Source organism: Aythya marila (assembly GCF_965140915.1).
Source record: "Aythya marila genome assembly, chromosome: 21".
Taxonomy (NCBI): Eukaryota; Metazoa; Chordata; class Aves; order Anseriformes; family Anatidae; genus Aythya; species Aythya marila.
In genome coordinates this window covers 4180245-4203524 of record NC_139062.1, presented here as the reverse complement: position 1 = coordinate 4203524, position 23280 = coordinate 4180245, and the positions used below count along the sequence as shown (strand labels likewise).

Below are 23280 nucleotides of genomic sequence, written 5' to 3'. Positions count from 1 at the left end.
GGAACGTCAGGGGGTAGGAAAAGCATCTGATGGGAGGACTCGAGGACTCTGCCCCGGTGGAAACTTTCAAGCAGCCTTTTAGGCAAGTTCACAGGCACTCAGCCACGCTGCCAGCGCTGCGTGAGGAAGCATCGAGCGACAAATTGTGCACTGAGTGGTTACAGCAGGAGCTCGCAAACCAGCGGCTCGCAAAGCACCCTCCGCAGCCCCAACATGCGTGTGATGTGGGACTTCAACAACCCGACCCTGCTGCGGTTTGGTCCCCTCGTGTGCCTGAGCCTCGCTCACGAAGGCGGCCGCAGCTCCGGGTGCTGGCGAGGAGCTTTGGGAACTTTGCACGCCTGCTGCCAGCGCGGGCACGGCCCGGGAGCCTGACAAAACGGCATTAACAAAAGCACCTCGCCGAGGAGGTGGCTGAAATTGGTCTTTTTCCAACTGCTCCCATGGGCAGACGTCACCAGAAACCCAGATGCCAAGGGGAAAAAAAAACAAAACAAAAAAAACAAAAAGCCTTATATTGCCAAGGGCAGCCCAGAGCGCTCCACCTCGCCCAGCTTCCCTGCACCCGCTGAGGCATCGCGGGGCTCTGGGGGGGCCCCCACTCGCCCTACAGGGGCAGCACCAAGCCTGGGCCCCCCCAGGGGCTCCCCCCGAGCCCCAGCCGAGGCCGGGAGCCGCTGCAAACCCCCCACGCCCCCCTCCCGTGCCCCCCGCCCGGTGCCCCCTCACCTGCTCCGCTCGCCCGTGCCCGCCGGGCTCCCGGCCCCGCTGCCGGAGGGGGGCGGCCCCGATCCGGCCCCGTTCCGCCCCGATCCGCCCCGCTCCGCCCCCGGTCCCAGCCCTCGGCCCAGCCCCGGACCCGGTGCGGCCCCCCCCAGGGCTGCCCGGTGCCGGTGGGCACGGGTTTGGGGGGTCGGGGTTGGTTGCGGTGCGGCCGGCGGTGCAGCACTGCTGCGGGAAGGGTGCGGCTGCGGGGGGGGGGGGGCGTAAATCGTGTGTCTGGGTGTGCAAATTCTGTGTGTGTGCAACATTGTGTGTGAGAATTGTGTGTCTGCAACTTCGTGCGTGTGCAAATTGTGTGTGCAGCATCTGTGCAGCACGCACGCGGCTGCGTGTGTGCAACTTCGTGTGCAACTTGTGCGTGTGCAAATTGTGTGTGCAACATCTGTGCATGCACATGTGCACCTATGCACAAGTCGTGCACGCACAACTCGTGCATCTGTGTGCACAATTCGTGTGTACACAACTCCTGCATCTGTGTGCACAATTCGCATGTGCACAACTTATGCATCTGTGCACGACACATGCAGCTGCTTTTGTGCATAACTTGTGTGCACAACTTGAGTGTGTGCAATTTGGGCACCTGAATAACTCCTGCGTGCACAACACGTGCATCTCTGTGCACAGCTTGTGTGTGCACAACTCGTGCATCTGTATGCACAAATCGTGAGTGCAACTCCTGTAAACGACTCATGCATCTGCGTGCACAAGGCATGCAGCTGCTTGTGTGCACGCACCTCTCTTGTGTCTGCTTCTGTGCACGACTTGTGTGTGCACAACAGGAGCTGCCACACGCCCAGCAGAAGTCAATGCTGGTGGCCAACGCGTGGTGTGGTGGCTACCAGCCCGACGCAGCTGCCATCATGCACGCAGTGCTGGTAACTGCAGGCAGTGGCTCATTGCTGCAGTGGTTCAAGGACTAAATGCAGGACATGATGCCAAAGGTAGGCCGTGAATACACACACACAGTAAAACTACTCACGGGGGAGACTGAAAATGCTTTGGGATTCACTCCTTCCTCGGGAGGTGCTCCTCGGCAGCCTCAGCCATGCCCCTGCTCTTTCTTCATCTGGAAGTGTGTACAATAAGGCTGGAATCCTGCAGGAGAGGGAACAGAGCATACCTGTGTGCTGGGTACCAAGCACAGCCATGCAGGCTCTCCCCCACCCTTCCCCTCCCCAGGCTGTTGCACAGGTCCCAGGGCAGCAGAGAACACCCCCAGGCAGCACTGGGGCACCCACAAAATCCCCCCCTGCACCAGCACCCCCTGACCTGTAGGAAATCAGCTGCTCCCCAGGCAGCAGCAGCTGGGGATACAAAACGTTGCCCGTGCTCGCAGACAAATCCCTCTCCTCTCTCTCATTAAATTTTCAGCAGCAATTCGATACCCAAAGGCCACTTGCTCATCTGAAAAAACGCCTTCCTTGTTGCACTCCTGCTGCACTTGAACGGCGCCTGCCGTGCTTTGGAGCATGGATAATGCGAGATTCAGAACGTGGATCTGTGCTTTGGCCATTTTGCTCCCACCCCTGGAAACAAACAGCCTTTGGCCGTGACACGGTCAGGGTTACACATTGCCCCGACCGGTCCTGCAATTTTACGAGTCCCAAACTCACCATTTTTCCTAAAGCTTCCACTGCTGGTGGCATGTGATTAAGGTATAAATTCAGTTTTTTTTCCATGTTATAATCCAAGAAAAGCTCATTATTCTTGCGATCTGACTCATTTTTTTTTCCCTGAACATTACTAGTTGGCAGCCCAGGCTATCTGAGCATCAGTACAAAATGTGACTGCCGAAACATTCGTTCTTCAGCTCCGCTCGGATCTACCAGCACGTCTCAACGTGACCTTCTAAAGCTCAGAAACTGCCTATTTCAAATCGGAGCCCCTGACATGTGTTGAAGATATTTTTAACAGACTGTTTACTGGAATTCTGGTTTCTGTTCCGCTTTTTTTTTTTTCCTTCCCCAACAGCTTTTCTCTTCATGCTCTCCAAGTTTCACATATAGGGCTGCACTGAACGCTCACGGGACGTTTGCCTGCATGGGCTGTTAGAAATGGGACAACAACCTGTAGGGAAGGGAGAAGGGAACTGAAAGTCCAAAAATAGTTGCAGCTTGCTAGTGTAAGGATATGAGACCTCCAGGAAGAGCAGATGGGAAGGGTAAGCTGGTTGGGTTTCCTCTGGGTTATTGAGAAGCAGTGAAAGCGCTGGCCAGGAGGGCTGGTGGTAACCACATGGCACCTACAGCTCAGCCCCAAGCTAAGCAGCTCACAAAGAACAACAATTGGTGACTAAAAGTAGGGCAGACGTAGCTGCTGGAGAACACAAACTTTCATTTTAAAAATTAGTATTTACCATGCATAAATAAACACTAAAACCCAGCAGGGATATTCTCTCGGGCTGCATCATAAAGGACACACACTGCAAGCTGTGGACAGTAGAAAGGCAAACAGACAAGAGGGAAGGATTTTCAGACACACTGCATCACACCTGCAGGTTCTAGGTACAAGTTTCTGTGGGACAAGGAGTGTTCAGAGCTCCCGGGAGAGAGGGCAGACTGCCGACAGACGGGGATGAAAATATTAGGTTCGGCTGGGGCCGGGGCTGCTGCCCATTATAGGTTTACCAAAGCCAAACCCGAAGCACAATTTTCTGTTCATCTTTCGATGGTATCACAGTTACAACTGCTTCTTCTTACATCCTTTCTCCTCAACAAAGACTTTTTCAAGCCCTCAGTCTCAATTATCAGCCTTTCGTAGCTCTCCTCTTAGCATTTGTCCTCGCATCTCTTTTTGGGTTGTTTCTTGTCTTTCCTGCTTCAGGTACCCCATTCCTGCACCTTTGCTCTTCTCAGCATCACTTTACAAACAAACATGGTTGGAAATATGAAATAGACACTCCCTGCCAAATCCCTTCTCTACACCAATGTGGTGCATGAGAATTCAGCCACCGTTTGCAGCCCAGATGAATTGGCTGGTCAGCTTTTAGAGGAGAAGGGGATGAGGGAGAAAGAGGAGGAGGACAAAAACAAGCAGATAACGTGGCTGTGGCACCTTGTTTTTTACAGGATTGCCTGGCAAGACTGCTTTCAACTGCCAAGTGTGCACCTGGAGAGGAAAACACCACGCCTGCCCTCCTGAGTCATAAGCCACATAAATACTGGCAATTTTAGTAAATAATAACATTTCACTAAATAAATACATTCAAAATAAACAAATAAATATCACTAAATAAATAAAAGTAAATAATAACAGTTCACTGCTTCTGCAGGCAGAGTAATGATAAGCCTAGAAGTACCGTCTCTTATCCTCCACTTACTAAAAAAAAGAAAGAAAAAAAAAAAAGAAAAAGCCACATTTAATTGCACCACAAAGCAAACAGGAAGCCAGAGCAGTTTTAGGAGAGTTGAAACTATTTGCTCCATGTGGTTAACACTACCAAACAGGCGGGCAACCGCGTTTTTGCATCAGCTATGCAGTTGGTCTGCAAATATGGCTGGTAACTTGCTCTTATTTAAAAGTCAAAAGAGCTTTTCTTGGCCACAAGGTCTGAAATAGGATCACAGCCACACGAAGTGTATGACAGTGATCCTCACGGGCTAGCAGAGGCGAGCAGCAGAGCTCGTCTGTACGAGCCACCGGATACATCCCTCGCTGAGAACTGCCTGTGGCCAAACCAAGCAGGACTCAAGCACTGAGGATCACCGTTCCTTTTTGCATCTCACATGATGGGGCTCTGGGCTCGAGCACAGTGCTACAGGCTTTCTGTTTTGGGGGGATTTCTTTAAATACACATATATTTGGGGCACCTAGGCTCTCTTGCAAGCTGGCAGTGTGCATGTTAAAGCCGCAGGCTTCCACATGGCAACATATTGTGAACCTTCCAGTCCTCCATCTTCATCACCCAGAGCCTCCACAGCCTTACTAATTATGATGAACTCCATACATAGCCTAACGCTGCTGTATTTTCCAGATATTTATTCAAGCAGGCCACAAACTAAGACGGAAGAGGAAGAAGAGACCTTCCTCACTTTGCAAATCTGTGCTAGCACTCTAGGGAAAGCATGGACTGACCTAAACCAACCGCAGATCCAAAACCTCCTAAACTTTGTTGGGAAAATTCAGATGTGAATTCAAAATTTTAATCAAACCCTGTAGGATTATTCATATGGCAATGAGCTGCACTGCGCTCATGACAACACGCACAACCTGCTCAATTAGCCAGCAGCATTATCAGAGCAAACACTCATCCCAGGGAAACCAAGCTCTGACCTAGCACTGGGAGCATGGCAGTGCCAACCTAATTTGACAAATCCCTGTTTGGTAGCAATACAGCACTACTAAAGACATTTACCTTTTATTATTAACGCATTCAGAATACATATGCTCTTGCAGTTGTGCTGCTTAAAGAGCTCTTAAATGGTATCGCACTGGCAGCTCCGCACACCCAGGCTTTTCTTCCTCTGTCCTTAACGGGAGAAAAGCAAGACACAAAAATGAATTGCCCAAAAGTTACCTAAGGAAATGGGGGAAAAATCAGATTGCGTCTGGTATACTCACCAAAGGACATGTTTTACTAAGATAGCATAAATTTACTCGTAAAACACATATACATATAGATATATGGTACATATTCAGAGAGTAGAAGAAAAAGAAAAGTGGAGAAAATGGTGACTATGAGAAACATGACTATGAGAAAATGGTAAATAATCAGGTACAGAATAATTCAAACATGCTGGGAGGTGACTGGGTGAAGGGCAGTGCATGCATTGGGACCACTGGCTGGTGGAAATGTGGAGGGACAGACAGTGATTGTCCAGGAAAGGGAGCACCCGGAGAATTTCCCTGAGGAAGAAGAGCACCGTTAAGCGACACGGACTCACTGCAGCCAGAGGTGCAAGGACTGCAGGGTGGTAGCTCCGCGTGTTGGTCTCTGGACAGAACAGAAACTAGCAAAAGGCTGTGTTGAATAAAACTGAGAGGAGAAATTCACCAGCACACCTTCTTAAAATGAGGACTAAAACCACCACGTCTCTCTTGAGGTCACTACCACATCTCAGGTTCTCCTTTCCCGCAGCTCAAGTCCCACCGAAACGCCTTGTCCCCTGCTAGGGACAAAGCAGAGGACAAATTCCAGGTGAGGACCCAGCTCCTTGCTGCTGTAGGCTGAACACCTCCGAAGGAAAAAGTGGCAGTAATTTCATAGCTTGGACTTTGGGTCAGCTGACTGCACAGTGGTTTTAATAGGAAATGATTGTGTTTTTTTTTCAAGAACAAGGCCACAGCTTGCTTGTTGTTATTGTCACAGAAGAGCTATTTTGGAGCAGAAAGCCACGGCAGAGCCTTGGCACATTTTTTCTCTTTGTTTGATGGACATGCTTGCAAATGAAAAATCCATAAAGTGAAATCTTCCCATGAGCTGTACTAGGAGCTGATGGTGAATTGTTAGGGGTGGGATTCAAGGACCCAAGCAGTCTGTTTGTTCAACGAGATTTTGAAAGAGTGTGAAAGCCTGGGACTGTCTGAATGACAGAGAGGGGGGAGAATGACGACAAAGATGCTCAGCTCACTTGCTGAAGGCCGGAATGGCATATTTAGGTGTCCTTGCCCAAATAAAAATACTGTTTGATTTGTGTGACTACGCATTTCAATGAAGGACATCGCGGACTTGAGAACAACGCATTCTTCCATGATTTCCCCATAAATATTTATGGAGGAAAATCAAGCAACAACAACTGACCTGAGTTAGTTAAAGCAAGGAGCTGAGATTCTATCTTGATCATCAGCTGAAGCCCAGGACTTGTAAAGGAGAAGAGCCCCCGGAGGCAGTTCTCCTTAGGAGGTTAGTGAAATGAACCGGGAGGCTTCGTCCGATACCTCCTTAGCTGTAACTTCAAAATTCTGATGAAGAAACAACATCTGAGCATGCCAAAGTATTGTGTTAAGGAAAAAACAAATTTACTTAGCTTTTGGTGGTGCAAACAGTGCAAGATCCCAGGGAACAGAGGGGAAGGTATTAGTTAAATGCCAGACGGGAGGAGATGCTACTGACCCGGTTCTGTGAGATACAGGAGGCTCCGGCTACATTGAGGATACAGTTTAGGTTACCAACTGCAAAAATAAAGCACAACAGAACACAAAAGCAAACAAACTCCACTAAAACAACAACAAACAAAACGACACACTACAAAATCCCAAGCCTTAATGCTTTCAAGGACAAGACCTGGCACAAAGCACTCACGTTCTACTCCTCATACTGGCACAGGTGCCATGGCCTTTAATAAGTTTTCACCTGTTTCTCTGCCTGCAGAATACAGATAACTTTACTTCCGCGTTTCACAGGGCATTTGGTGAAGCTTTGTTGTTTGTACAAGTCATTTGAGGTCTTTAGCTGGTGGTGCTACAGAAGTTCAAAGCATCGGCGTCAACACAGAATATTGTTTATTTCTTTATCGCTTCAAAACCTAATTGCATACATACACACAGCATTCCCTCCCCCCAAGGAGTACCTCTCAAAAACTCACTTCTGTTGAAGATGTTTTTTGAGACAAGACCAAAATAAGTCCAACAGAAATCTACAGAGGCCACGTCCCTTGTCTCACAATTCAGGAGTGACAAACAACTTTCCTCTTCTTGTTCTGCAACACAATTTCTTGGGAGTATTTCTTTTTTGCAGAAAGTAAGTGATCTATAAAACCACAAATTTCCATTATGAGTTGTAACTGCCTGCTTAACTAAACCACGCTATTTAATCTTGAAATTACTGTTGGGGGATTCTGGATCCTTTTCTTTGCTATCAGAAGAAAAGCAGCACCCGGTCTTCCTACAAGCAGAAGTCCAATTTAAGTTCACAAGTGCTGGGTACTCAGAAATATAAATATAAAACTGGACTTTGGTGATAAAGTCATAACATTAAAAACCTTCACCTTCCTAGTTTTGGAATTTTAGGGGTCTTTAATAACTGTTTCCCAGCAAGACCGGATCTTGCAGACCTCTGTGTGGGTGGCTGTCTGCACGCTGAAGGCAGATGCAGGTGCCTGCCTGCACTAAATATTTTGCAGAAACTCATGACTTTGTTATGTTTGGGTGGTTTTTATTTGCTTGCTTTTATTTGATGTTTAAAGCATGTATTCCAAATTAAGCAGCGTTCAGAAAGCAAATAAATTTGCTCCGTAATAAACAGAATACACGTATCGTGTTACAAAACGAGACGGATGCCAGTGAGAAATGCTTTAAGAATTTTAACAGCCACCTGAAAAATCACTTAAGCATCGGGACTAAGCAGCAAAGGGCACTGCATGAGTCATCAACGGCAACAAGGAGAAAAGGAATGTGAAGAGAGAATTTTTTTCTTTTTCCTCCAAAAATGAGAGTTGGCTTTCGCTTAAAAAAAAAAAAAAAAGTCTTATTTTTACTGTTAGCAGATTAAAATTTCCATTTATGAACGGGGGAATTTCCACCTGAGGCAAATCAATGAAGAGTCATTTACATAGCCAGAGGTAAAACCACAGCTTTTACCCTGGGAACAGTGTCGAAGGAAAAACAGCCTCTTTCTGGTATGAGGAAAGTGCAAAATTTTTGTCCTCTAATTTTGGTCCAAAAATAGATAATGTTTGTTTTTATTAAGTCTTTAAAAATACTTACAAAGAAGAGAAGATGTATTTCACAGAAGCAAACATTCCAGCCAGCCTAAACCCAACTGGGACTGGGAAACTGTACCGGGTAAGCACTGCCTACATTAAGCTCTTACATTATAACTACAAGGGCGAGCGTGCCTCTCAAAATAAAAAGCTTCACTGTTTATTATTACTGCTTCATCATTTAAAACGTGGCAGCAGCCAGTGTTTGAGTCAGGCTGGGAGCACCAGCAGGATTCATTTCTGCAGCTAACTCTGCTGCCTCGGAGGATCCTTGCAGGTCTCCCCTGCCCTTTTCCACGCCACCGGCCGCGCTGCGAACTCGCTGCCTTCGTTTCCTTCTCGGGCTGGTAGGAAGAGCAGTGCTGAGCACTGGATCAGTTAAGAGATGAGTGCTTGAGATGTGCAAATTACAACATCTGATACCATACCGGACTGTTTTGTGTGATACTCTCACATCTTCTACCAGCGATGCACAGCCTGATACTATGAACTTGGGCTGCTGAAAAACAACCGTGGTAATATTTTCTAAGCAACCTGGGCAGCTTGTTACAATGGAATTTTGTATTCTGCCTTTTTGCCCTCCTTGTTCAGTGCTGGTTTTCCCCTCCTCATTCACAAAATTCAGGCTCTAAAAGACCAAGCAACTCCCCAACACAGGGCTGGACCATCCAATGCCAGCACATGATGGACACTGGGGCTCTCTGGAGCTAATGGGATTTAAAAGAGCAACATCTGGGGACGCCTAACAGAAATAAATAAATAAATAAATAAAACAGAAGAGTATATTTCCTGGTATTTTCTTAGTATAGACATTTTTTTGATGTCTTTGTTGCTGTTTTTCTGCCACCTCCATAGAAAAAGCAAAGAGTACTGCCAACTAGCAACATCCTCAAAATCAGTCACCTAAAACTGGAGTCTAGAGAGCCTACTGGTGGGGAATGGCCATCACAAAAGGTCTTCACCAGCCCCAAACCAAACCCATCTGCCCCAGCATGGATAGCAACACATCACAGCCTGAAGGATGGTTTCTGCCAGCCCTTGGGAAGGGTCCCCTGGGACGCGGTTGGCTTTTGCTCCCCATTCACCTTCTTGCTGAGCTCCACGAGACAACAGTTAGCATCACACAGCTGTGCTGAGTGGAAGAGCATGCACATGACGCCTGGCAAGCACAAACAAAGAGATGAACAGCATGCAAAACTGCAAAGCACGACACGCAGAAAGTGAATTTTACATAAGCATTGTGTCTAAGCTATTGACAAAAAACCCAACTCACTCCCACTCTCAGACCACATCCTTTCGGGTCATCGGGAATTTTTATCAGTAGTTGCAGAGTTTGCTGTTCTCCGGGACTTAATTGAGTAAAATAAGAGAAAAAGGGAGATTCTTCAGCAAAAATCGTGCGTCATTGTGTTTTGCAGGCTGTGTGCTGCACATACAAGACAATTGGTCCCCGTCCCCACTGCGGCTTTTCAGAGCCCAAGCACTGCCCTTCTGGTTGTTTGCCTTCACTCAGCACCCATGAAAAAGTTAAACATATTTTTTAAAAATCTATTTCCTTCAAGTTTCCTGGAAGGTCATGCTGCACAATTATCAAGGCCTAAGACAAGGAAAACACTTGATAATTAAGAAAAAAAAGTTCCACCCATTTCACTGGTGTTTTAGCTGAATCTAGCACATTAAGTAAATAATCTACTCCTAAACAGACAATACAATTGTCCATATTGGTCAGCAACACTGAATATGAATTCAATTATTAAATCAATTGAGTGATGGCAGTTTCCACATGCAGAAATTAATTCCTTACGAAGAAAGGCTTGCAATCTATCCTCATATTTGTACTCTGTATAGATGTGAGTAGTGGGGCTTCCACGCTGCAATTTCTCCACTTTAACAGAAGAACGGCAACGTACTACAAATTACCCCAATTATATTATTACCTTAATATTAAATGATATGAAATGTCATTATTACTCCAATTATATTAAAGTACCCCAATGTTATTATTACTTATAAACCTTTTTATAGCCAACTACTCAAGTTATTTGGCTGTAAAATTAAAAAGACCTTAGCCTGAATTTGATGCAATTTTATTCTGACCTGCTGCCTGATAGCCAGCTTCTGCTGACAAGCACAGAGCAGCTCACATCGCTGCCACCTATCCCTTTTGAACAGGAACATTTCAAGATAAAATGTTCGTCTTATCAAGGCTGCCTGGAAATTCCCTTTCTAACTCATCTCTGCTGTAAGCCTGTTCTGCACCACCTCAAAGACCTTAAATCCAGCTTTCCCCCGGCTCCAGGAGCAGCAAATCATCAGAGAGAAGCAACAAAACAGCACCCGCAGCCTGTGGTGCAGCAAGATAATATTGCTTTGAGTTTCCTACTTTATTTCCTCGTTACCTGCAACAGGAAAAAACTCAACCTTTCATTTCCTTCCTCCTGCCCACTTGCTGTGTAATGTTTTGAGTGACTGAGATAAATTAGCTAGAGTCAGGAGCCAGATTTTCAATTTACTCTTTTTTTCCGAAAGCTCTGGGTAGAAAGACACAGGACAACGTCTCCTGGGTAAAACAAGAGGGTGGCAGGGGTAAGAAGAGGACAGTAACAGGCACACACGGTTAGCAGAGCTCCCAGGCAGCAAGAGATGTGATGCTTGGCTGCCTACGGGAAAAAAAAGAGGCTCAGCATTGCCAAAAGGGAGACAGGTTGTGCCACTGAGATCATCCACAACTGGGGCAAGGTGAGCCTTTCAGAATCAAGCTTGGAAACTGAATGGAAAAAATTGATTTCATTCATGTAGCCTCTTTCCCTGAGCACCAGCTCTGTGGGTACAAACATTCCACGTGCAGCATGGTAGTATCACCAGAGCACGCTGCCACACCACACTGCTTTGCGTGACTTTGAGAATGAGATGATCCCACTGAATAAATGTTGCCACTGCAGACACTAGGCAATGTGGAAACCACATGAAAACGCTGACCAAACACCATTTCCAGTGCCAAATTAAGGGATGTAGCTTCTTTCCCATGCCCTGAGCCTAAAACTACTTCTAGAAAGAAAAATTTTGAAAGAATTAGCAGCGAGGAACAAGGCACCACAAAAGGGAACTATTACATCTCCTTCAGTGTCAGCAAAGCAGAGTTTCTCCTTGTAGGAGCGCCCATGCCTCTGGTTGTGGCTCTCTACTTGCCAGATGTGAGGCCCAGCAGGTCAGCAAACCTCAGCACGATGCCCCGAGGAACCCCTGGTGGTGGCATTTCCTGGCAGCCACTTCTGTGAGCGCCCACCACTCACCTATTTGTCTGGCAGGTTCCTTTGGGACACCCTGGGGAGCCAAGATGCTCGCTCAACCCCCTAAAGTAAGGCTTGCAAAGAAAAGGGGCCTCGAGAGACGTTTCCTCCCCAGCCCCAAAAGCCCCCAACAAAAATACACCTAGCTACTGCACACGTGATCCCTTTTGTGGCAAAAGCAAAAGAAATTCACAAGCCCTTCGACACTAAAAATACATCCTTCCTCCTCCTCAGACTTCTCCTTTTGCAGAAACATTTCTCTTTCTGTGCCATTTCCCAGCCTGCTGCCCTCGTCTCGCGCCAGCTCCCAGCCCAGAGCCAGACAAAAGTCCTTCCACAGCACACAGCTCCCGATGAAGCCATATGGGCTTTTAATAAAGCACCATTACAGCCCCAGCACAGCACCCACTTACAGGCCATGCAGTGCTAGCAGGTCATGCCCCGACTGCTCCTCCACGTGCATTATTCATTCACCATCTCTCTCTTCCTCCGGTCTGTTATCGATTGCTGCCGCTTCTTCCCGTGCACGCTGCCAGTGATTTCTCCTTGTCAGGAGGCGTGGGGAATGGAGGCTGCTTTCTGTTCCCAAAACACCAATCTTCTTCTCCCTGCATCTACCTAAAGAGCGGAGTGACAAACTTCAGATCAGCAAATGGAAAAAAAATAATATATAAATAAATAAGAAAGGCAAACAACCCCTCAAAATCCACTCCTGATCTTGTTTTCCCACTGCTGAATCAGAGCCACAGAGACTTGCAATACACATTGCAAGAGGAGAGATGCACCAGTACCTGCATCTGGCTGCATTTCCCCGAGTGGCTGAGTTCTTGCCCCCCCAGGCTCCTGTCTTCACCCAACCTTTGTCTTCCTTCCTCTCTCATAACAGACAGGAGTATGTTCAGTGGATGAGGGAGTACTCAGAGCTGGGAACTGCTCAGTCCAGAGCATTTCTCCCTGCTCCTCTTGCCTGAACCTCTTTCGTGAGGTCCTGCTAGCCAAAGGAGGGAAGGCAGCTCCAAATCTACTTGGTTCACAGCTGACAACAAATAATGGCATCTGAAATCCTGCTATGCTGCAAGGAAGTAAAGATGAGAACACCTGAAAAGCTTGCACAGAAAAGAGAGCTCACAGGGCAAAGTCTTCCCCTTCAGGCACCTTAGAGAGAGCAAATGGCCACCCATGGGACAAACAAACCTTCATTAATATTTTCATCACCTTCTTGATGGTCAGCATCTCCAGGTTGTCAACAGATGGTTGTACCTGCTGCCTTGGTCTGCTTTGGAGCCCTTGTAGCTACAAGCTCACATAGGCAAGCGTGTCCTGGCAGTTCTGCCCACACATGAATTAGCAAAGAGTGAGCAGAGCTCCCTGAACAATGCTTAAACCATCTGGTTTCAGGAGAAAATGGTCTTCCTGCATGCTGACAGCATCAGGAGAGACACCGAGTAGGAATTGTCTAGTGGTACTCCCTATTTACTCCCTTGGGATCTGTCTTGTATCAGATAATTAAAGCTGTTCACACCGATTCTCTTATGTCACAGAAAAAAAATAATAGAGGAAGAGGACATGAAGAAAAAAAAAAAAAGGCAAAAAAAATAAGCACAGCAGAACTGATTCTGAACACGATGTTTTTCTCTGCTGTGAATGAGGAGTCAGCAGCCCTGATTGCATGTGTGCAAATTCCCCCAAAGTTTCCCTGAAACTTTCCATTACAGAGAGGCAGCAGAGCTCTAGTAAAGATGGCCATCGATTTTATGCTGATACTTGTTTATTTACTTCAGTGAAGATACATCTGTTAGATCTTATCACCAGTGACTGAGTCACCCTCTGCTACATACGTGCAGTCGATTCTCCCTAAGGAAGGGAGCACATCAGCAGTTCTCCACGTTAGAAGTGCTCAGAAGTCATCTGGCTGCAACGGATCCTCACCCTACAGTGTTTTTCCACCCTTTCTAACTGTTGCCCTACATGAAGAACAATGTGGGAGAAGTGGGAATCGCCTGCTGATGGGCTGTTTCCTTTAAAGTACAAGACAGCTGCAGCTTTTACGTTACCTGCAAGCGTTGCACAGGCTTACAAAAAATCTGCTCAGGTTATGTAGGAACAGATCTCTGCAGGAGGTTGTGTAGAGCCAGGTGAGAGAGCAGACAGATGTAGCTCTTCAGGAGGAGAGAGCTTCTGCTAAATCCTAGGCAGAGGTGCCTGGAAGATGTGGCGAGACACAAATGCAGGAAGATAACGGCTCCAGGAATTTATCTGAAAGACATGAATGGGCATCACCACGAAAGCTCCAGTGACAAAGTCACATTCAGCACAGTCTGCACTCAGCCTCTAGACTCCCTGCTAAATCTGATTAACTGCAGCCTTGTATCGCAGTAGACACCTCGGCCCACAAAGCACAGACCACAGCATTACAGTGCAAGAATCATTCATACGGCTGCTGGCGCCTCTGGAGGGAACTGTAAAAGAAGAGAAGAAAATTAAATCTTAATGGAAGCCTGTTCCTGTTGTTTGGGAACCAGCACAACCAGCAGGCTGGCCAGCTCCTTTACAGTCCAGATCAGATGCAGAAAAGCAGGCAACCCTTCTCTTGCTTAGCATTTGCACAAGCTGCTTCTGCTGCTTCTGCCTCTCCTTGGTTAGAGCAGGTACCAGCAGTAACAGCAGCTGAGAACAAGCCATGGAAATGGCATTTATCTGCAGGAGTCTGATGGGAGCCAAGAGTGGGCAATTTAAAGGTGATGTCCCTTTCAACCTTGCCCTGCTCTAATCTGCATGCAAAGCTCATACATTAATTCTTCACCTCTCTCCCTGATTAAAGGGGCATCTTATCCAATTCCCCTTCCTTTTCTAGCTCCAACTGAGTCCTATCTGTCCACGCTTTGGCAGCTGTTTTTCTCCTCCTCCCCGCCCATTTGCCTGCTGTTGTCTTGCTAATTATTTTTACAAGGCTCAGTAATTGATGCAATTTTCCTCATTTTTCATCTCCTTCCTCCAGCACTGTCTGGCAAAGGAGGAACTCCACAAGCAGCTGTGCTCAGTTGGCTGCCCATCCGCCTCCTGCATAGGGGAACCATCGCCAGAACAAGCCTTTGAGACTCAATCCTCAATTTACCTTCCTCTGGACTCTGCAGCCATCACCCACAGGAGCTGCTTTTAAAGTCACTTGTGAGCAAACCGAGGGGCTGATGTCACGAGTAAAAGCAGTGGCCCAGAAAAACCCGTAGGTATGTGCTGTGTGCCTTGAGCCAGTTATCTGCAACCATCTAGCTCCGCACTTCACCATTTTTTAGCTTCTAAAGAATTTATCTTTTGACTCACTGCCAGGCAAAGCAGCAACACTGATTTCACAAGAAAAATAGCCTCTCGTTCTACACCAATCACACTGACTTAAGCGCAGGACTGCTTGTGCCTTTCTCTAGGGCACGTGGCATCGAGCAAGAACGCAGATCTGATACCAAGTGAACGTGGTATTACTGGTACCACGCGGTACAGCAGCTCCCTCAGCCCTGCAGGTTATTCACCTACTGAAGATGAATTATGGATTTCACCAGAGTAGGGACTTTAAATGTTAAATCTGTTGGAAACTCCCAAAAAAATGTTTTCAAACAATGTTGGTAAGGAGCTCTGTTCAGGAAAGGACTCTGCTAAGGGCTGACTCAAGCAGGACACCTCATGGTGCAGTTCCTTCATCCAAGAGATGTCCTAGAAATACCTTTTTTTTTCACATTTTGCCTTCTCTGTTGGTCCAACATACCATTTCCCCTTCTGGTAGGAGAGTAACAGTAGATAGAGGAATTACACCGACAGCAGAGTTCCTAATGCAACTTGTTGGTATTCTGTGAATACCAATCTGAAAACCACAAGTCAGGACTCAAAATTTTCAGGTTTTTGTGAACTGTTAGGGATTGCTGCCTGGCTCGCAGTTTGGGAATCCCTTCTCTGAGCAGTTTGCCATTGTCCAGCTTTTGTACATGTTGTTAACTGCCTGAGGTCACGGAAAGGTAAGGCAACCCGAAAATGTTCAGACAAGACACTTTTTCATTTTGCACACTGGGCTGCATTTTTTTTCTACCATAAGCACCCAAATGCTGCAGGATTCGGCACTGGTGGTTCATCTTTCAGCATTATTCTGACACTGACTACTTCTGACTATCCCAGGATGCCGAAGTATAGGGAAATTCTAGTTCCGTCCACCCAAGAGCAACTCAGGAAGACAACTGCCAAAAAGGAAAGTGCCCGGACGGTTCTGCTGCAGTCGCACCGAGCTGAGCAGTGAATTTCTGCAGAGCACGTGCATACCACAGCATCACCTCCCTCAGAGCGCTGCTTCTCTGGTACACAGCAGCAGGATCTCACCCAGAGAAACACATAAGCACATGGTGCCTATTCCAGAGCCAGCTCCAGATCTCCTGCAAGCATCACCGGAGGCTTCTTCCAGCCTTCTAACCTCCACCCCGTCCTCCCTTGCAGCTTGTTGTTTCAAAGAGCAGTGGTGTGAAAAAACAGGAAGCCATGCAGAGAGAGAGAATACAGATTGAGGCACGAAACTGCAGCAGCAACAGCTCCCCCCCTACACACACACACACACACCCCACCCCCTCTTCCCTTCCCACCCCCTTACCACAGGCCACGCTTTGGGTGAGAAACGCCGTGCTTGCTCTTGACGGGAAACCGGTCACGGAGCCGCATGGCCGGAGAGCCACTGCGGGAGGGGAAATCCAGCAGCGTGGAGGGAAGTGCTTCTCTGCTCAGCAGGTCTCGAGGGAAGGAGGTGGGAGTGTAGCCGGTGTCAAGAGAGCCAGACAAAGCCATAGGTTGTGGGCTATCAGGGGCTCCTCGTACGTCTGCTGCACTGTGGGCACAAGTCCTAGAACCTGCTGTCCACTCCTATGTGGCAGGATGGAGCACGAAGAGCTCCACTTCTGCACTTTCTTGCTGTGGGGGGGTTGGAGCAGAAAACAGATTGCAGGGGGTGCAGGACACCCAGAGCATCGGGGCCGTGGGAGCTGTACCTTACCTCCCTCCAGACAGGGCATGATCCCACACATCTCCCTCCCAGAGCTCCCTTGTTGCCCTCATTCCCCTGGGAGCTGGGATTTTTGCCACAATTATGGAGTCCAAAGAGGGATTTTTGAAGGAATGGAGGTCTGAGCCTCAACTCCTGCCCATCTGTCCCTTTTAGAGCTTCTGCAGTCAGCCACTTACAGCTCTGGGCTGCTTTTGAAAGCATCGCTCTCTTCATAGCTTGGCTGGGGCTTTCTTGGTCCCTGGCTGGCTTTGGACGTGTTGCAAACTCGTTCTTGCTCTGAAAGTCTCAGGGCCACAGAGTAAAAGGAACAGGTCAAAACTGACACAACCCCACAGGCAGCTCTGCATGCATTTTAAGCTGTAAACTTCAAGGAAAAATATGTAATCCTCTTATTCCCAAGGTTTCAGTCTGGCAGCTTCACATATCTCCTGTGGACCACTCTACAATCTATCGACTTCAGCGATGACCTGCTGTACCCAAACAGCTCTCAGCGTCATTTTTATGCCCATAAAGCCTGATTGTTTAAGGAACAGCCTGCCCAAGTCACAGCTCCCTATTGAAGAGGTCACCTTGCCCGTGGCTCTCAGCACTCACAGCTCTCCCAACCCACCCTCTGTTGGCAGCTTCTGACAGAAGGTTCCTATTCTGCAGGAGCCTCCTGCTCACACCCTTATCTTTTCAGTCTTTTACACAAGGCTGAAAGATTAAGAGGGTGGGGATGAGGAAGCAACAGTTAGGGGCAAAAACATTGTAGCAAGGGACAGAAAGGCCAAGCAAACCCCTGATAAATGAGGGGACACTGCGACTTCCATTTGGTACAGGGTATTTCCAATGTTATCTACACATAACCACTTCTATTTTTATGTCAACCAATTATTGGGATAAAACAAAAGGAAAAGAATCAACGTCACAAGAATCCTGGTGATGGAACAAAGAAAAGAAAAAAAACACATGGTCAAAAGCCAGCTTTGGCCAGCGTTTCTGGAATTAGTTCGGATTTTGACAATTAAAAGTCTTACATCTGTACTAATTCAGCACTGTGCATGAGTGAATTCTCCTTCTTTTCCACTGTTAATGACACACAAAGCCATTGCTTCAGTTGCTAAACCCAATGAGGGAAATAAGCCAAGACAGATGTGAGACGACACAATGGAAAAGAATTCAGCAGCCTGATGTCTACTGGTGGGAAAGGGGAGCGTACTATTTTCTTAGCCATTTTCAAAGACTCTGTATTGCTTGCAAAGGGATATGCTGTGCTGGGGTTTATTTATAAAACCTATAAGAATGTTGACCAAAGAAGAAAGTTGAAGAAAAATAAGCAGAGGTCAAATTTTCTAAATGCAGTCACAAACCCAAGAAAAAGAGGATCACCAGTAAGAGCCTCTGCTGCTGGAGGGACGCAAAACACAGGAGAGGCCCCAGTACTTCTGAGCTGCTAGAAAAGCCATGCAAACCCTGAACATTCTTCCTGGTCAAATGCAGCCAGCACTGCAGTTTTTTATTCCAGCCACAGCATGAGTGTGTGAGTGTCTGAGCAAGACTGAGGGGGATTCCCAGCACCTCTCTTTGCCGGCTGCAAGTCTTCCCAGGCTCTAAAGCTTCTTGGTTTGAATTTGTAAATAACCGATGAGAAGTGCTCCTATATAAAGTGATTCAGAGAAAGGACTTAATCTAAAAGCCCCAAAACATTCCTTGGAAGAGACCACCCCTGCTGACAATTGAAGGAACCTCTGGAGGAACCAAGACATCCCTGCAAGAGAGCTGAGTCTGTGCCAGTGGGACTGCAGCTGCTTCATCTGTGCTCACCTGTGTCCTGCTGCTGGGAGGGTGCAAGCAGGAGAAAGCACTACAGTTGCAAAGGGCAGTTAACTCTCATTCCCGTCTTCCTTTGACATTGCTCCTACACGTCCCCATTGCTTCATTGTCTAGAAGGGATGGAGATGCAATCCTTCACCAAAGACCAATTCCAGCTTTGCTAAAACAATCCCTCTAGATTTGCTATGCTGGTGCAAAGGCACCATCTAGTGGCGCACGTGAATGGAAATGCCGTGGAACCAATAAAGTGCTGGCAAATACAACACTTACCGACTGAAACAGGGAACAAAGGACCAACACGACACATGCACCCACTGGGAAGAGAACACAAAGCTCTTTACTCTTCTGTACGTCCTCAGAAGCTTGAGATACCTGTGTATTTGTAAGTGAGATGAAAATCAGGAGCTGAACCAATGTAAAATTCCTGCAACTGCCACATATAACTTGATAACATTCTGAGTGTTTCTTGATGCACAGAACTCCTGTGGCCTTTTATTCAAGGTGCTAATCTTAATATAGGGTTTAACTGTAAACTTCAGGCCGCTTTCTTATGCTCTGCCTGATATATTGTATTTTGTTTCACAGCTTCTCCTGCCTGCAGTGACACTCAGCATTTCATGCTTCACATACAGCTTTTTACCCATTGCTCAAAGGCACTGGCACTCTGTGAATTTAGTTGTGAAGAAGCCTTAAGAAATCAAAGACTGAAGTGTGCTCATAGCAGCCCCCGTGGAACCAGAGCCTCAGCAAGACAACGATACTTACAGTATCTCCACCCTCATGAAATGGAAAGGATAATTTAATCAACGTTATTTCTCTGTAGAAGTCTCAGGTGAAACTAGAACGTACAGGTAGCAACACATACACGTAACGTGTATGATTCATATGTCCACTGACCACAGGGGACATAAAACTTCTCTAAACATTTAAAATGAAAACCCTAGAAGTCTTTGTTTTGCATACATACAGACTTACCACCAGCTTCAAGATGCAACAACTCTTACGTAGCTGCGTTGCACTTCGGGCACTATACTTAGTTTATAACCAAATAGAGCCTGCAAGTGGTTAAGTGTGGAAGGTTATTAGGAGCTACAAGAAAAATGAGACTAGAAGAAAACAAAAAATTATCTGGAAAATGAAACTGCAATATCTTTAATATGTTGGATTTCTGTAACAACAACCACAATGGTGTTGCCCCAGATGACTTTAACAGTATTTCCAGCATTTTATTGGCATTGTATCGTTAGAATTTAAAGACAATGTTCAGAAACTCTTCTTAAGTACAGGAAAATATAAAATACAAACTACAAAACTAGGTTTAAGTTGCACTTTTTTTAAGCAAAAACCTGTCAAATTACTTCAAGTGCTTTCTGAAGCCATGAGCTCTTACAAAGTAGTGCTTATTGAACAAGTCATAAAATACAACATATAACCAAGTGCTGCTCTGCAGCACTCATAACAGTATTTGAACTCTTCGTTAACAAACTTAAATACGCAAATCTTATTAGAAGCACGCTGTGTCCCTGATGGTTATTTTGAGGGGAAAATACAGGAAGTACTCCTCTGAAAATAAGAGGAAAATACCCTTATAATTAGTGCATTATTTATAAGAAATGTGTCAAGAATAAATGTAAACATCTGTAACAAGAAACAGTATAAAATAACTCTTGACTGTATGTAAAACCTCATATAGCTCTGCTTTAAATACAAAATGATAAGATTCCCAGTATTAAAGTTTCACAAAAATGAAAAATACACATCATTCCCAGTACTAAAGTCATTTTTTTTCCACAAAGAAGAAAAATACATTTTACGTATACATATATAAGAAAGAAAAGCTCAAAAATGAGTTTAAGGACACTTGAAAAAATGCTTTTTCTGCACATAACCAAATATAACAGTCCTACAAGGACTGGTGCTTCACGGCTCTTCGTGTATTTCCAGACTGAAGATACCACAACACACAGATCAGTTTGGGCAAGCTTCGCAGCTTCAGGCTTGCAGGTTCGACCAACAAAATCATAAATTTTTAAAAAATAATAAGCCAAACTGACAAATTACAACAAAACCATCAATAAATAAATAAAAATAATAACAATCCAGACTGAAATCTCTTCAGGTAACGCAATTCCCTTCTCCCAACAGAGCACTGACACGAGGCACCCACACACACCTCAACAACCCCCCTCAGCACGAAGCCCCTTCCAGCCTCATTCCCCCCTCACGCAGCCGAGGCCCTTTTTTTTATTCAAATCCCTTTTATCTCTAACTTTCGGGGCTCGGAGGGGCGCTCAGGGCGGTCACAAAGCAGCAAGGGCCCAGCTCCGGCGGCGGCTGAGGCGGCGGCGGCCCCGGGCACCAAGCGGGGCCCCAGGCGGGAACAGGCGGCGGCGGCCCCGAGCCCCACAGCGGGGCCCAGGCGGGCAGAGCCGGGCAGGGGCACGCGGGGAGCGGTGGCGGAGGCCTGGGGGAGGCGGCGCTGCTCTGAGGCGGCTGGGGCCGGCGGCGGCGGCGGCGATAGTCGCCCCCCGGGAACATGTCGTGGAAAGAAGCCGGGTCCAGGGCCCATTCGCCGCCCCGGCGAGGAGCTGAGGGGCCGTGGCGGGGAGGCAGGCGGAGGAAGCAGGGGTTGAGGCTGAGGTTGTGGCGGACGCTGTTCTGCCAGCCCTTGGGGCAGCAGCGGTAGTAAGGGAAGCGGCTGGAGATGTAGGCGTAGATGCCCCTCAGGGGTAGGCGCTGCTCAGGGCTGGCCCGGATGGCCATGGCGATGAGGGCCACGTAGGAATAAGGGGGTTTCTGCAGCTCCTCTGCCGGCCCCGGGCTGCCCGGGGATGGACGCGGCTCTCCCGGCTGCGCTTCGCCCATGGTGCCCGCTGTGGTGGTGGTGGTGGCGGCCCCGCGGTGCCCCCTCTAAAAAAGCCGGTGTTTCTCCTTTCCCCGCCCCAAAAACGGCTGGTTTGGGGTCGTAGGAGGGTCAGGACGGCGGTTGGGTTTGCAAACCCAAACATTGGGGAGTGGGGGAAAGGGGGCAGGGAGAGGGCGGCCCCGCTGCCATGACCCCAGGCACCTGGGGAGGGGGAAGGAGCTGCAGGAAAATGGAGGGAATCACTGAATCCTACGATCACTAAAGATTGGAAAGACCTTCAAGTCCATCTGGTGCAACCATCCCCTACCAATATAGCCCACTAAGCCATGTCCCTAAGCACCACATCCAACCTTTCCTTGAACACCCCCAGGTTTGGTGACCCCACTACTTCCCTGGGCAACCCGTCCCAACGCCTGACTGCTCTTTCTGACAGAAATGTCTCCTCATTTCCAGCCTGAACCTCCCCTGGCACAACTTGAGGCCATTCCCTCTGGTCCTATTGCTAGTTATCTGTGAGAAGAGGCCGACCCCCAGCTCCCCACACCTTGCTTTCAGGCAGTTGCAGAGAGCAATGAGGTCCCCCCTGAGCCTCCTCTTCTCCAGACCAAACACCCCCGGTTCCCTCTGCTGCTCCTCACAATTTCCTAAAAGTTCTTCCTAAAAGTTTTAGGAAGAACTTCTTCACTGAAAGGGTTGTGAGGCATTGGAACAGGCTGCCCAGGGAAGTGGTGGAGTCACCATCCTTGGAAGTCTTCAAAAGACGTTTAGATGTAGAGCTTAGGGATATGGTTTAGTGGAGGGCTGTTAGCGTTAGGTTGGAGGTTGGACTCGATGACCTTGAGGTCTCTTCCAACCTAGAAATTCTGTAATACATTGCCAGGTCTTAAAACAAATTAGCAGCACATTTTAATGAAATACAACACAAATCATTGAAGTGTAAATGGAGGAAAACTCCAACCTTCAAGCCTATGCTTAGAAAGTCTGTCTAAAAGCTTTTCACTCATCTCTTCCACACCATCAATTTACATTGCAAAGCGAAAACAAATTTAAAATTAGAAAACAAACCAAAAAGCAAAACCTTGGAAAGACTCTCAGCCCCCATCTCACAGAGGAATAAATAAATAAATAAATAAATGACAAATGAACACAAATCATAACGTGTGTGTTTAACTGGACTGTCCCGATGCTCTGTGCATGTGTACATCTTAGGATGAGTTCTGGGGCTTCCCTGAACATCCCTTACACGTGCCCAGTCCTTATCCATATAAATAATCCCCTTGGGTTTCTTACTGACATAAATCAGGAACTGACATAAATCAGGAACAAAGCACCCGCATTCTGTATCTCCCTTACTCCACACCCTGCCCACCAAAATACTGAGAATCCACGTGATACTGTGCTGGTGTTACCACGTCAGCTCTACCAGAGTTATCATCCAGGATCAGGGCTCTGAGGAAACAGGAATGTGCATGATGGTCCCTATCCTGCAGAAGTTCAAGACAGCAATGTCTTACAGGGCTGCTGCCACATCTGAGGAGAAGTTAATGGCAGGAGATGACTTCCTTTTAGAGGAAGGAAAGCCTTCATAGAATATCATGAGTAGGACACACAAGAATCATCGAGTCGAACTTTGAGGCTTCAAAGTGTAACAGTGTACTTCCCCTTCCACTCCAAATCACAGCCATGAGTTTCTCCTTGCTTTGGGGGAAACTCACACAGATGTGTTCTTCCTCTTAGTTGTCACTAGCTTTACAAGAGTGAAGAAATCAGAGTTAATTTGACCAGACACACACACAAGCCCAAATACCATCTCCCTTTCCCCCCAAAACATAGAATTCCCCAAGAAATAAAGCC

The 23280-nt window shown here is 47.2% G+C and overlaps 2 protein-coding genes across 4 annotated transcripts in view; both read right to left on the bottom strand.

Moving 5' to 3' along the window:
* The window catches only part of PIK3CD (phosphatidylinositol-4,5-bisphosphate 3-kinase catalytic subunit delta), a 47358-nt gene extending 30983 nt beyond the window's left edge, over positions 1–16375 (bottom strand). For 2 of the 3 annotated variants that reach the window (XR_014318913.1, XM_082777106.1), the window contains exon 1: positions 730–777. The gene's annotated coding sequence lies outside the window, so the exon portion shown is untranslated. Of the gene's footprint in view, positions 1–729; positions 778–1762; positions 1879–12126; positions 12332–13767; positions 13970–16337 lie in introns of those variants that run through there. The other variant, XM_082777108.1, reaches the window with a different exon arrangement.
* Positions 16376–20825: 4450 nt separating this feature from the next.
* LOC309886213 (forkhead box protein L2-like) lies at positions 20826–21464 on the bottom strand (the record flags this gene model as incomplete). Its single annotated transcript, XM_082776849.1, has 1 exon — positions 20826–21464. Exon 1 carries the CDS (start codon positions 21423–21425, stop codon positions 20826–20828), a length of 600 nt encoding a protein of 199 aa, XP_082632975.1. The 5' UTR covers positions 21426–21464.
* Between the last annotated feature and the right edge of the window lie 1816 nt (positions 21465–23280).